General features: G+C 39.7%; 1 protein-coding gene and 1 long non-coding RNA gene across 10 annotated transcripts in view; one reads left to right on the forward strand and one right to left on the reverse strand.

Moving 5' to 3' along the window:
- The window catches only part of LOC149578099 (kinesin-like protein KIN-7E, chloroplastic), a 377,239-nt gene that overhangs the window by 234,384 nt on the left and 129,268 nt on the right, over nucleotides 1-13,587 (reverse strand). For all 9 annotated transcript variants that reach the window (XM_089827536.1, XM_089827546.1, XM_089827542.1 and 6 more), the window contains exon 8: nucleotides 12,034-12,112. In XM_089827536.1, coding sequence (XP_089683662.1) covers nucleotides 12,034-12,112 — 79 coding nt within the window. The remainder of the gene's footprint in view (nucleotides 1-12,033; nucleotides 12,113-13,587) is intronic.
- Nucleotides 1-13,587, forward strand: part of LOC149578100 (uncharacterized) — a 383,937-nt gene that overhangs the window by 217,488 nt on the left and 152,862 nt on the right. The window lies entirely within an intron of this gene.

Consider the following 13,587-nt stretch of genomic DNA (forward strand, 5'->3'; position numbering starts at 1 on the left):
CATGGCATCTGAGCCAATCACATCCAAACATACCTGCAGTTCAGGCTCTGGCGCTGGCAACTCTATCAACTCTGGTTCTGTTGGTGCAACAAGGTCTGGCGTAATATCCTGGGAAGGCATGCCCTCAGGCATGGCCATAGGAGAAGCAACATCCACCGCGGCTGTCGAGAAAGCAACATCTATAGTGGCCGCTAGTGTAACATTTGTCGTCGTCTGTGGGACACCATTTGCCACTGCCGTGGGGACATCTGCTACTGACCGTGGGACCACATCTGCCACTATCGGTGGAGTTATAACAATGGGTGCATGACAATGACCAAACAGAGGAATGCGTGAAGCGGTGGCGAACAAGTGCGTCGAAGTTGGCAACTGCGGCGAAGTGAAAAATGTGGACTCGCTAACTATTGGTTCGCTGCCAACTTCCATAGAAGTACTCTCTTCCTCGTACTCAACTGCACTGCTCTCTTAAGTGTCCTATCCATTGTTCATATCCCTGTAAGCCTCCAGTCCTTGAAATAACTTCTGCCCCGCTGTTGTTCCACCCCTGTCCAAATGTCTCCAATAGAATATTGGAGGCTCTCCTGGAGCCAACTTTCCCCGCCATGGAGCCTCAAAATCATCCATTGGTATCTGATTAATGACTGCCTTCAGAAACAGGCCAATGGCATGGTGCGGCATAAAGAACGTTCAATGCTAAAGTATCAGGAACTCCATCTTGTCGGCGAGAACCGTAGCCCAATCATACACTATGCCATTCATGATGTCATTCATGAATACAACTTGTTGCAAGGCTATATCCAACGCGCGACTTGCCCCTATCAACTTCCTCTTGATGACATCCATGATGCATCTCCAGTGGCCTTATTAAATAAAATCTCGCCAAAGCCCTCTGCGCTTAGACCCCTTTACCACTGACTCCATCTCCTCAGGCATAAGATCATGGCCTACTAACTTCACCCAATATTCTTTCCGTTCTCGTGACAACTTGTGATTCTTGATTTCCACTATCCGTCCTCCTTGGCCAGGGATGCCAAAAACCCTAGTGAAATCCTTTGGTTTAAAAGAAAGCATCATCTGATGCTTCTTGTACAAAAATGTGTTGGTTCTGTTGTGCCTATTATATGATTCTATCATGGTTCACAAAACCGATTCAAACAATTGAATGGAGAAAACTGGAAGCTGTATGGCCCAATGCACCTGTGCTCGTACCAAAATTTGTTTAATTACCTCTATGTCTGAAGTTTCTTGCCATCATTTCTGGCATTCGCTGCCATTGAGCCCTTCAAATTGAACCATATGGTGTGTGAGCTCAGCCCTTACTTTTTGCTTCTTGCTAGTGGATGCTGATGGCCCTACAACTCGAATTCCAGAAGCCAAGACTCTGGCATTCTTCTCCATATTTGTTTTCAGCCGGTTCTTCCACTGCTTTCATTTTCCTGCCAATTCCATAATAACGGCTTCTTTCTTGCCTTTATAATGTAGGGTTCCTGTCACTTTTGTCTTCCCACAAAGAATATGCCTCAATATATGTTTTTCCCATTACTTGTTTCTTCCCCAACGGTTCCCTTTCAACTCACGGCTGGGAGATTACCTGCGGCAAAGATCTTTACACCAGCTTTCAACAAAGAATTCACCTACTGGAGATTAATCCCAACATCCTCATCCTCCACTTTTATAATGTCACTATTCGCTGCGGGAGTTTGAAATATATCCACGGAATGTGCTGGAATTCACAAATTCACATGCGGGAACAATACCATCCACGGAAGAACTGGAGTTACAAGCGAGGGAATAGACAAGCCACACCGATCGTCGAACTGATGAACAACGCCAAAATAAGAGACACCGCAGGGATTACAAATAACATAACTCGCAGGGAAAGAAGGTGTTCGCGGAGGAGAAAAGTAAAGCCGTGGGAGAGAAGTTCAATCCGCGGGGAAATTAATGGCCATCCACGGAAGACTGTCCACAGGCCTGATGTCCACGGGCCTTCTCTTGTTTTCATTCATTATTTTTTTTATTTATTTATTTTTCAAATTTTCCAATTTTTTTATTTTTTATTTTTAAATACAACAAACTTAGTTCTCCCTCCGAACATCGTCATTCCTTGACGAAAAGGCAGTCTTCCTCGCATGGTACATCATTAACTTCAAACCATTGACTGCCTGAGGTACTTCTTGTCCATCCAAAGTCGACAATTTTATTGCTCCATTGTCACCTACATCCCAAATCTAGTATGCCCTACCCATCTGACCTTAAACTTTCTTGGTTTGATTTCATTTCATCCATCATACTTCAACACCAACTACCCTAGTTAAAAACTGTTGAGTTTCAGGTGCTTATCATGCCACGCCTTACGTTTGTTTTATGTCACCTCTGTGGCCCACTATGCTAGTAGCCACTTCTCTTTGAGCTTGTTCAGATTATGCAACCTTTCCCTCAGGCTGGCCATGTCACCCAACTTATTTTCCAACACGATCCTCGGGCTTGGTATCATGAACTCTACTGGTACTACTGCTTCCTGCTCGAACATTAACTAGAATAGTGTGTGTCCCGTTGTCACCTTGTACACCGTGCGGTATGCCCAAAGAGCAGAGGGCAATTTTTCTCCCATCTTCACCTTCACCCACACATGACTTGTAGATAATTGATACCAAGAGCACCTTCGTAGCCTCAACCTGTCCGTTTTCTCTCGGGTAGTACAGGCTCGATAATGAATGATAGATCTTAAATTCAGTAGTGAGCAGTCGGATAACATGGTTAACGAAGTGCCCTCCCCTATCACTTGTCAACTGTAATGGAATCCCGTAACTAGTAATAATTTGCTCATAAATAAATCTTGTTGTGCTTACCGCCAAGTTATCCGATAGTGCACGTGCCTCCACCCACTTGGTCAGGTACTTCATCGCTACAACAATGTATCGGTGCCTTCTAGTCTTGTTCACCTTCAGAGGTCCAATAAAATCCAATCCCCATCTTTCAAAGAGTTCCTGCACGTCTGAGGGGTTAAGCAGCATGAAGTCTCTTTTTAGCAGCTTCCCGAGCCTTTGGCAAGTGTCACAACCAACGACCCATTCTTGTGGTTCGTTGTACATTGTTGGCCACCATAGTCCTTCCAATAGTATGTTCCTTGCCATGGTATCGGGTCCCAAATGTCCTCCTACTGGTCCCTCATGCACTTCCTTCAATACTTTTGGTATTTCCTCCTCCAACACACACCGTCACAAGATGTGATCCGGGCCCATTTTGTACAGTAATCCATTAACTAACTGAAATGTACGGCTCCTTAATACCAATCTTTGTCTTTCATTCTTTGGCATCTCCCTCAGTGGCTGTCCCATGGACAGGTACTCCCCAATACTCGTGTACCATTTTGGTAGTACTGCAATTTGGAATAGCTGTGCATCAAGGAAATTTTCATTCATGCCTTCATCCGTTGGTTCACCTATTTTAATCTGCGACAAATGGTTTGCGCTGACATGTTTCTTTCTTGCCCGTACAATGATTTTGAAAGTGAATTCTCGTAGTAAGAGTAGCCATCAGCTGATTCTCCCTTGAATGACAGGTTTATTTACCAGGTACAATAGAGCCTGATGGTCGACATAGAATACAAATGATGTTGCCAGCAAGTAGTGTCGAAACTTCTATATTACGTAAACCATGCCCATTGCTTCCCGTTCTGTTGTACTGTAATTTTTCTCTGACTCAGTAGTCGACTGGCAAAGTACACTGGGTGATCCAACCTGTGGCTACCTGTTTGCGGCAAAGTTGCACCTATTGCATAGTTGGATGCATCGACATGAACATGAAATTCCTTGTTCCAATCCGAATACACCAAGATAGGTGCTATGGCCAACCGTACCTTCAATCCTTCAAACGAATCCTCCTGTTCTTCGTCCCATTTGAACGTTTCCCCTTTGCATGTTAACCTATCTAGCGTGTATGATACTTTGGCAAAAATTTTGATAAATATTCTATAGTAGCTTATGTATCCCAGGAAAGACTTTATCTCTGTTACATTTGTGGATGGCTGCATCTCCATTATAACTCTGACTTTGTCCAGATCTGTTTTCAAACCCTCCTTATAGACGATATGTCTGAGCAATCTTCCCTGCAGAACCATGAATCTGCATTTATTGGGGTTCAAGGCTAGTTGCACCCGTCGAATTCTCTTCATGCATTCGCCCAATGCCACTAGATGTTTGTCTTCCGTGTTGAATGCAGACTAGTCATCCAGGAACGTCTTGAAGTTTTCGACGGACATCTTGTCAAATATGTGCAGTATGATCCATTGAAACGTAGCCAGCGCATTACACAGGCCGAATGGCATCTGGTTGTATGCGTACACCCCGTCTTCTACCACAAATGTTATTTCAACTTGTTCTCTTCTGCTATGCAAATTTGATTATACTCGGAGAAGCCGTCCATAAATGAGTAAATTTCATGTGTAGCTACTTCTTCCAATATGTTTCTATGAATGGTATTGAAAAGGGATCCTTGACTGTTACTGCACTGAGGCATCTGAAATCGACACATATCCAGATCTGTGTGGTATCCTTCTTCAGTGAGATTACTATGGGCGATACCCATTCACTTGTCTGAACCTTGAAAATAATACCAGCCTCCAACATCTTGTTGATTTCTTCTGTAACTCGTGTCGCATAGTTCTTATTCATTCGGTAAGGTCACTTCTGTACAAGTATTTCACCTTCAACCAGCGAGATGCGGTGAACACACAGCTCCAACAAAACTCCCTTCAAATCCTTATATGTCCAGGCAAAGACATCTTTGTATTCCAAGAATATTTTAAACGATGTTGCTTTCAGTACTGGATCCCAGTTATCTCCCACCAGTGTGTTCTTTGGTTCTGCTTCATCTCCCAAATTCATGGTTTGTACTGTGGCTTCATCATATTTTATCTGCTTCCCTTCACTGAATTCATGCGCACGTGTTTCATCCAACAGTGTGTCTCCCTCTTTTATTTCCCTGAATTCTTGTGAAAATTCGTCTCCAATGTGCCCTTCCTCTATCATGAGTATGTTGCAACTTCTAAATAGCTTGTAGTCCTCCACCTGCTAGTGAAAAAGGCCATTCACCGAATCCAAATCATCATCCATTGATCCTCCTTCCAACCACAGGACTCCCTCCCAATCTGGTTCCATACGTTGCCTCCCTTCATCCTCTTCTTCGGAATCTAATGACAAAGCTTCTTCCCCCACCATTTGGGTGTGTAAAACAATGGCCAATTTTCGCCCTTTGCTTTCAAGAGATAGAGTGTTTTTCTTCTAGTCGTGTTTAACTTTTTCTTGTATAAGCCATCCCCAGCCGAGAATGGCGTCGTATCCTCTCCTCTTTAGCGGAATCACAACGAAGTCAACAGGAATGGTTGTGTCCCAATCGTCACCAATTATGCCATCAAGACGCCAAGAGGTTTAATGCCATGTTGGTCTGCTATCAGCAAATGGAATGTAGGTGGCCACAATGTCGGCTGTCCCAACCTCTTCCAGGTATCCTCAGGTAAGACATTCCTCCAATTTCTTCTTTTCTTCCATCGGTTCGAGGTACAATTTTGCTTGCCTCTATGTAATTGTCAGAACCTCCTCTTCGTTCGTCCTAATGGTGATCAAATTTACTCCAAATTTTGGGCACTTGGCATCTTCATGATCGTCGGGTCTACACCATCTGTATAATAATTTCGGTGTGTTTTCCGTTGTATAGTCTTGTGCAAAGTGGCCCCACAAATTACATGCTCGGCATTAAACCATCGGTCGGCCGTTTGCATCGTACTGAATTCGACCTCGACTGTCATTGTTATTGTTATTGTTCGCATGTTGTCATTGTTTTGCCCACGTCTATTATTTCTATACCCTGCCAACGTGGCACCTGCATTACTGGTGTTTCCACTACCTCCTGATGCGGAAGCCTCCTGTGTGAGGACTTGCTGAGGTCCTCTTGTTTTCATATTGAAGGAACATTCTTTCATGGAATGTCTCATGATCTGGCAAATCTCGCAAAACTGGTTCTTTGGACAGGACACTTTTGTGTGACTTTTCGTCTTACATTCCGTGCACCATAGCTCGCTTCCCTTTGTTTCCTTCTGCATGTTTTTAAATTCCTTCATCATGCGGATCATGTCCTTCTAGAGAGTTCGAACCTTCTTGTTGCTGTTTTCATCATCGTTGCTATCTTTTCCCAAGGACGCATCATCATCTGAATCGGATGAACTACTCTTCTTTTTCTTTTTTGTCTTCTGTTCACTTTCCAAGTTCATTGCTCGATTATATGCTTCAGTGTATGATGATGGCAACACAATCTTCATCTTCTTCCGCAATTTCGGGCGTACGCCTTCAACGAACCATCTTTTTTGCAGTCCATCTCCTAGCTTATTTTCCATTTTATTTATTAAGTCTTTTAATTTCCTAGCGTATACTCGGATAGTTTCATTCTTCCCCTACTTTGTGTTGTATATCTCCACTACTATCTCATTGTCGTCGCATAACAATTGAAATTTCGTGATAAACTCCTTTTTAATGTTGTCCCAAGTGGTTAATTTTTGGGGATCTGTATCGGCAAACCAATCAATTACGACACCCTGTAGGGTTGCTGAAAATTGTCGGACCCATTCATTTGTATCTGTGATACCATTCGCCCTCCAAATTGTTTCGCATGTTTTACAGTGTCAAATTGGATCGGCCATACCATCCCCATCAAACTTTGGCAACTTTTCCTTTGGTCCCACCATCAGTACTGGATTTTGTGCACGAGCACTGCTCGGTCCTGCAACACCAGCGTTGTTCTGCACTCCCACACCAACGCTCTACGCTCCCACACTATGGCTTTGTACTCCAAAGCCGGCGCTGTTTGGTACAGGTGTCTGATTTGCAACAGCTGCAAACTTTGGTGAAGAAGGATCTTCTGTAGTTTTCCCTTTCGGAAGTGCATTGCGGACGAAGAGTTCACTCCACGCTCATGCTCCTTCGGCACTCCAAGCAGTGCAACTTAATTCCTTTCCGTCTGGATTCTCTTCCCTCGACGAATACAAGTTCAAAAATTCCTCCCTTGCTTCTTCCACCAATTCCACCTGCTATCGAGTCTTCTCCAACAGTTCCTCGACAGTTCGACGTCCGTCAGCAACCTGGTGAAACCTCTGTCTGTGTTCAGCCTGTTGCGCCAAAATTAAATTTCCTTGAGCTGTGCGGATTTCATCTTTGTCCTTGAGCTTATTCTTATTTTTATTTAACTGATTCGACATTAGTCTTCATTCCTCGGCCTTTGTTCCAGGTCCATCAGGCAACAGTGCCAAATGTTTACTGCATGGGGTAAATAGATTAATGCATACAAACAATAGATAAGAACAGAAATACTCCTTGTATTATTTGCATATGCCAAAGACATTACATTATGCTTATGATGATTTACAATGATCTCAGATGGGGTATATATACTTCCCGCCGAACCTTCCTGAAGGAGTCCATCGGCCACATAACAATACTAATCTACCCGTCAACTACACAATCTTTTACCGACGACATGATCCCGTCAGCTACACAATTTCTACCGATGACACCAAATGGAAGTAAGGGAAGCACCCCAACCTTCACCCACTTTACTAGAAGATAGGATGGAAGCAGAAAAGGAGCACGTAGGAGGCACCATAGAAAAGAAGGTACTTCCATTTGGAGAGAAGGGCGAAAAACTCTTAACAAGATTACTGGAAATGGTACAAGTCAGAAGGGAAGACGCAAAGGAGGCTAAGGGACAAGATATGGACACAATGTTAAGATAGCAAAATCCCTTCTAAATTTATGCAAGAGTGTAATGAAGAATGGAGCATCCTAATGGAAAGTAGAACAACACAAGAAGAGGCAGCAAAAATATGGAAGACAAGTAGCATCATAGCCAGATTCACAGAGTATTCACCTCTTACGCAATTACGAGGACAGATGGAGGGAATCTTTAGGAAGACATTCATAGAACTACAACAAGCAAAGGAGACAGCGAGAAAAATCAAGGAAGAATGGGAATTGGAGAAAGCAGCATAGGCAGAAAACCTAGCTTCTATAGAAAAGGACCGAATGGACACCCTATACCTATTGCAAGTAGCCCGAGCTAAGCAGCAAACAACTGAATGGGATCTATCACTTCAACGGCAACAACACACCTCAAGCTCAAGGATGTCTTTCCACCCTACATCTTAGTAGTGTAGCTCTTCAGTTTGTTTTGTCTAGTCGTCTGGAAGATGACTTCTTTTTAGGGGGGGTAGATGTAGAGCCATAATAAAACATTAGTTTATTATAGTATGCTTAAGAATAGTTATTAGAAGGTTTGGGTAGTTAGGTAGCAAGGGGATGTGTCAGTTGATCTGCCTAACCAACCGAGGATCTATTTAAGAACTCTTGAACATAAAAGATGTACCATTGTTTTTGGTAATAAATACAGACTATTGTTTCCCTCGCACACATCTGGTATGGTTATCATTAGTAATAATTGCTTATGTCAATAATGGTAGTATTGAATTCATGTTCTAACATACTGTACTATAACCATTCTACATGTACAAAAAATTTAATCAACATGATCATGTTGGAAAATTGTCATTGATGTCAAAAATTAATTTTGGATGACCCCTCTTTAAGCAAGAAAAATTAATAAGACATGTATATATGTATGTATATGTATGTATGTATATATGTATATGTATGTATGTATGTATGTATATGTATGTAAGTATGTATATGTATGTATACATGCATGCATGTGCGCCAAAGAAGGCTGACACTCTGAGCAGATATGTTGACAGTGAGCATTTAAAATATTTGGCGCTTCCTGCTATTTCGCTGACCTCCAAGGGCGAGCTAACCAACTTTGGGCAATGTAAGTAATAAATTAAAATAAGTTATTTTTTAATGATTGCTTGATGGGCACTGAAAGGAGGTAACTCTTGGATTCTAGAGGCACTTCATGAGATATAAACAAGGGAGGTTTAGAGGACATTATATCATCAACTCAATTGCAAGATAAATCTGATTTTAGAGCAGATTACCTGCTGAATGAAGAGGAGAAACAGGACAGATGAATGGAGTAGATATTATGAAGATTCATTTCAGATTCTTGTACATACGTTGAAGATCACATTGCAGATCTGAAAGTTGAATTGATCAAGTGTGAATTAGAGAAGTCTTGAAGCAGATATAAAGCAGACATCAAAGGCGAATTGGAGCAGACCTGTTGTGTGTAAACACACACCCCCATTGTAAAAGGGGGCCCCTCTTTTTCTTGCTTAGTAGCTTAGTATTTTTCTTAGTTGAATATAGCCTAGCAACATTTTTGGGTTTCTTAGTCTCCAAGCTCTAGGGAATGGGTGATTCAAGTAAGGAATTCCTAGGTTGAGATATGAAATGAACACATTTCTAAGGATTAAATCTCAATGATAAAATCCAAGATTATCTTGGAAATCCATGTTTGAAGTATGAAATCAGGATTTGGGAAGTGGAAGTCCCTGTCCAAATTGAAGTATGAAAATCCTTATTTCGGATATGAATTCCAAGTTAAAAAATACAAAATCCATAGCAAAAAGGAAAGCAAATCCTTGTTTGAGACAGGAACTCCAGCTCACAGCTGATGGTTTGCAAGAAATCCAACTAACAAGGTGGAGATCCATCTCAAAATCTTCACAATCCAGATGAAAATTGCATTCTATTTAAAAACTCCAGCTAAAAAGATCAAATCCAGCTCCAAAAGATAGAATTCCAGCCTAAAATCCAAGAAATCAAACTAAAAAGGGATGAAATCTGACTCCGAAAGAGGTAATTCCAGCTAAAAATCAGGTCCAACCAAAGCTTGAAGTTTCCCTCTTGGGATTAAAGGAAACTTAAAAATGCAAAAAACAAAGAAAGTAGCAACTTGGCAAGGAGGAGATGTGAATTTAAAATGCAAACTTATGAGGCCGGCCATCATCAGCAAAATGGCAGTTCCAGTTGAGTGCCATTTAAGAGAGAAAATACATCATTTCAAACACATTCAATGCAAATAAAAGAGAAATATCCCAGCAAGCAAACATGAACATTCTGAGGCTATATTGGCCTGTGATTCACCTGACTGGAGCAAAGTTGAGATATATGCAACCACAGGTGGTTTCTAGGACCTGCGTTTACTGTGGAAGGAGCAGCGTCCAGTGCCAGCCGCAGCAGCCAGGATACTAGTGTTAGTCGTCAACAATCAAAGCAGTGTTTTGAACTATATGCTCTGCATTTCTGGTCAAGAAGCTGCATTCAGGAGTAAGATTCAAGCATGAACTGCTGAGCAATGTCTACTTATCCCAGGTCCCTTTATAATTGAATTGTTGTGTGTGTTAATTGCATTTTAAATCTTGCACACTAAAAGTTGACTAATTAAGCACTTCTGAAATTTCATTTGTTTTATTTACATTTTCCAAGCTTTCTTATATATCTGAAAAAAAAAACCACAAAAAAAGCATATATATTCAAAATACAAAAAAATTGCAAAAACTCAAAACAATTCTCCAGCATAGCTACTGAGTGAGTCAACAGGCCTCCTTACAAATTGTATCTCTTTATGATACTGATTAGTTTATAGCTTTATCATGCAAATAGTCTTTCACTTGTATGATTGCTACATTCCATGATCAATCGGTGGTTGTTATTACTTAAAATTATCAATAATCTTTGGTTGTTGCATAGCCATTATTGGTATTCTTTGGTTGTTACATAGCCATTATTGGTATTCTTTGGTTGTAACATAGCCTTTCTTGGTTGATTCTTACTGTGCAGCAATAATTAATTCAAAGCAACCGGACACTTATAGTGTCCTCCTTTATCACGTATCAATGAGGATTGGTTTTCGTATATAAGACTTGTCTACTTAGTGCTTGCTGGCTGTTCTTATTTATCACATTGATACCAATCTGATTTGTATGCTGATTGATGCTCTATTCGATCATGTGTATGATGGGGTCATTACATACTGTGATTCTTAATGTTCTCAAGCCTTAAGCTAAATAAGCATTTTTGTGCATTTTTATTTGAATTAAAGATACACTTTATAACCTTTACACTTCGTAAACAAATATTAATAAATCCACTCCCATATAATACTCATTCTTAAATATCAAGTATATCTTTAATTTTATATTTTGAAGAAAAATAGCTTTACATTAACAAATAAATATTTAGGATTAAATATCGAGACCTCTGAATGTGCACATTTTAGAACCTCAATTTATTAACAAGTAAAGCATAATAGTCAATTGATAATTTGATGGCAATGCTAGGATGTCTATTAGTATATAAATCTCTACAAAAATACCGAATGCTCAAGGCTCTAAGCACTTAGCAATTCACCAAATCTGCAGTATTTGGAAACAAATACCAACTAAGCCCAATAATTGATCAGTGATGCAATTAAAAGAATCAATACTGGTTACACAATGAGTTATCGATCAAAAAATTTTAATATCTCATCTTTTACAATTCCACAGAAATTTATAAGAATCAATCAATTTTGAACCTTTAATTTAAAAAATAATGTAATATCACTAATGCACGTAAGATAATATTCACAGCTTTTTAGCGAAACAACTCCCAAACAATCAGCATCCAAGTGCCCTTAAAAATGGCAAGTGCTTGAATCGCATAGTTATGGCAAAGATTCTTGTAATTGTGCAGAACCATCCTTCATAAAAATTATTCAGTAAATCCTTGATGGATAGCCATGACTGAATATACGAATTTTGCACTGAACATTAACGATTCGCTAGATTAGTTGCAATAGTTTTTGTAAGAAAGGGAGACATTTTTTTATGCATAATCTGAATAATGTAATTTAGCATGTTACAACAAATATTAGTTGTTATCTGCATATAAAGAAAGAAAAGAAGTGCCCACACGCATACAATACCAACTTGAAAAGAAGACAATTAATACAAGAATTTTTTCTGATGTTGAGAAAAGACTGAACCAATAAAAAAGTATTTACCAAATAGAGTAATCCACAATCCAAATTATAATTAAATACCTTCTCCTGCAGCAATCAAGGAAAGTACATCTGCAGGGCACGTAACAAATTCTGTGGTAATGTCCTCAACGTAGGTACCCTAAAAGGATCAAGCCAAAAGGTAGCATGGTTAGAAGAAAAAACCAATTATTTTTAAAAAATCCGGCATGGCCTACATTAAGATTTTTTTCAACTAATAATATTTTAATCCTTTTTGAAAGAGTTTGTCATAAGGATATTAAGCCAAAAGGGGACCTTACTTAATCCTTTTTGAAAGAGTTTGTCATAAGGATATTATCATATAATTACTAAAGTAACTTAATAAAGTGAGAGATCAATTAAAGTCACTTTAATTTAAAAAGTGGAATCAAATGGAAAGGAAAATGAGAAGGCAAGAGGAAATGGAAGACCAAGGGACATTTGGAAGTCATAAAAGAGCATTGAGAAGATTGTTGAAGGGGATGTTGAGTTTATTCATCTCTTTGGTTGTAACACTGAGGATTCAAGAGATTTTGACCTGGTCCATCTCAGCCATTGTGACGACAAAATCCCTTTTGAAGTACACTAGCTATGGTAGTGAAAGATATACTTTGGCACATGCATGAAGATAACAAATAGATCTGTTGTTGGTGTCTAGATTTCCATTCCCTACATACGTCATGTATCTATCACTAGGAAGTTATTTGTGCATCCAATCTTTCGGTAAGATCTTGTAAGAACCCCGATGGTTCTTCCTCAAATTCACTGTCACTGGTATGTTTTGTTTTTGCAAATTTTATGTTTGTTATTTTCTTTTTTAGTTTTTTTCCCAGAATATTTGATGCTTTTTTCGATTTGGAAATAAAGAATTTACAATATGAAAGTATTAATGCAAATACACAGCTATGCACTTCCAGGCTTTACTCACCAACTATGTATGTAAAGTTGAATGATCATTTATTGGTGGACTAACTAAACATATAATTTGTCTATGTATGTATCTTGAGCAATCTTCAATTCAATTCTAATAGATATATATATTTCTTGGACTGAAATAAATATCCTTATATGATATAAACAGATTTTCCTTTTGTCTTTGTACTGATTCCGTTTTATATATAATGTGCAGATCTGAATTAGACTGAGATGTAATGCCTTTGTTATTGATTATACCCAGAATTCATAATTGCATATAATATATGTCTGTATTGCGATATGCTTACGTAGGGGTATGACCCTATGTAACCATACCACAATGCATAACTAAAGTCCTTAACAAACACCGATCAAAGTCACCGAATCATTTAATATGAATCACTGCATTAACCATAGATGGAACACTCATCAAGTACTCGGCAAGTTTCAAACACTCGCTGAGTTTTGAAGCTTGGCGAGTTTTTCCCAGAACAACTCGTAGATATTAAAACTCGGCCCAGGCGTAAAAAATCGCCGATTACTCGGCGAGTAATTGGCGAGTTGTTCGTAAAAACTCGCAGTGACAGACCCAGTTCATAAACCCGCGCTCTGTGATGGAAATAAAGGGCAAAAAGTTCATTTTTTTGCAACATCTACTACATTTGTGCACTCTAGAGGCTT

The sequence above is a fragment of the Cupressus sempervirens genome, chromosome 1 (assembly GCF_028749045.1).
Source record: "Cupressus sempervirens isolate cs-2001-9-10 chromosome 1, ASM2874904v1, whole genome shotgun sequence".
Taxonomy (NCBI): domain Eukaryota; kingdom Viridiplantae; phylum Streptophyta; class Pinopsida; order Cupressales; family Cupressaceae; genus Cupressus; species Cupressus sempervirens.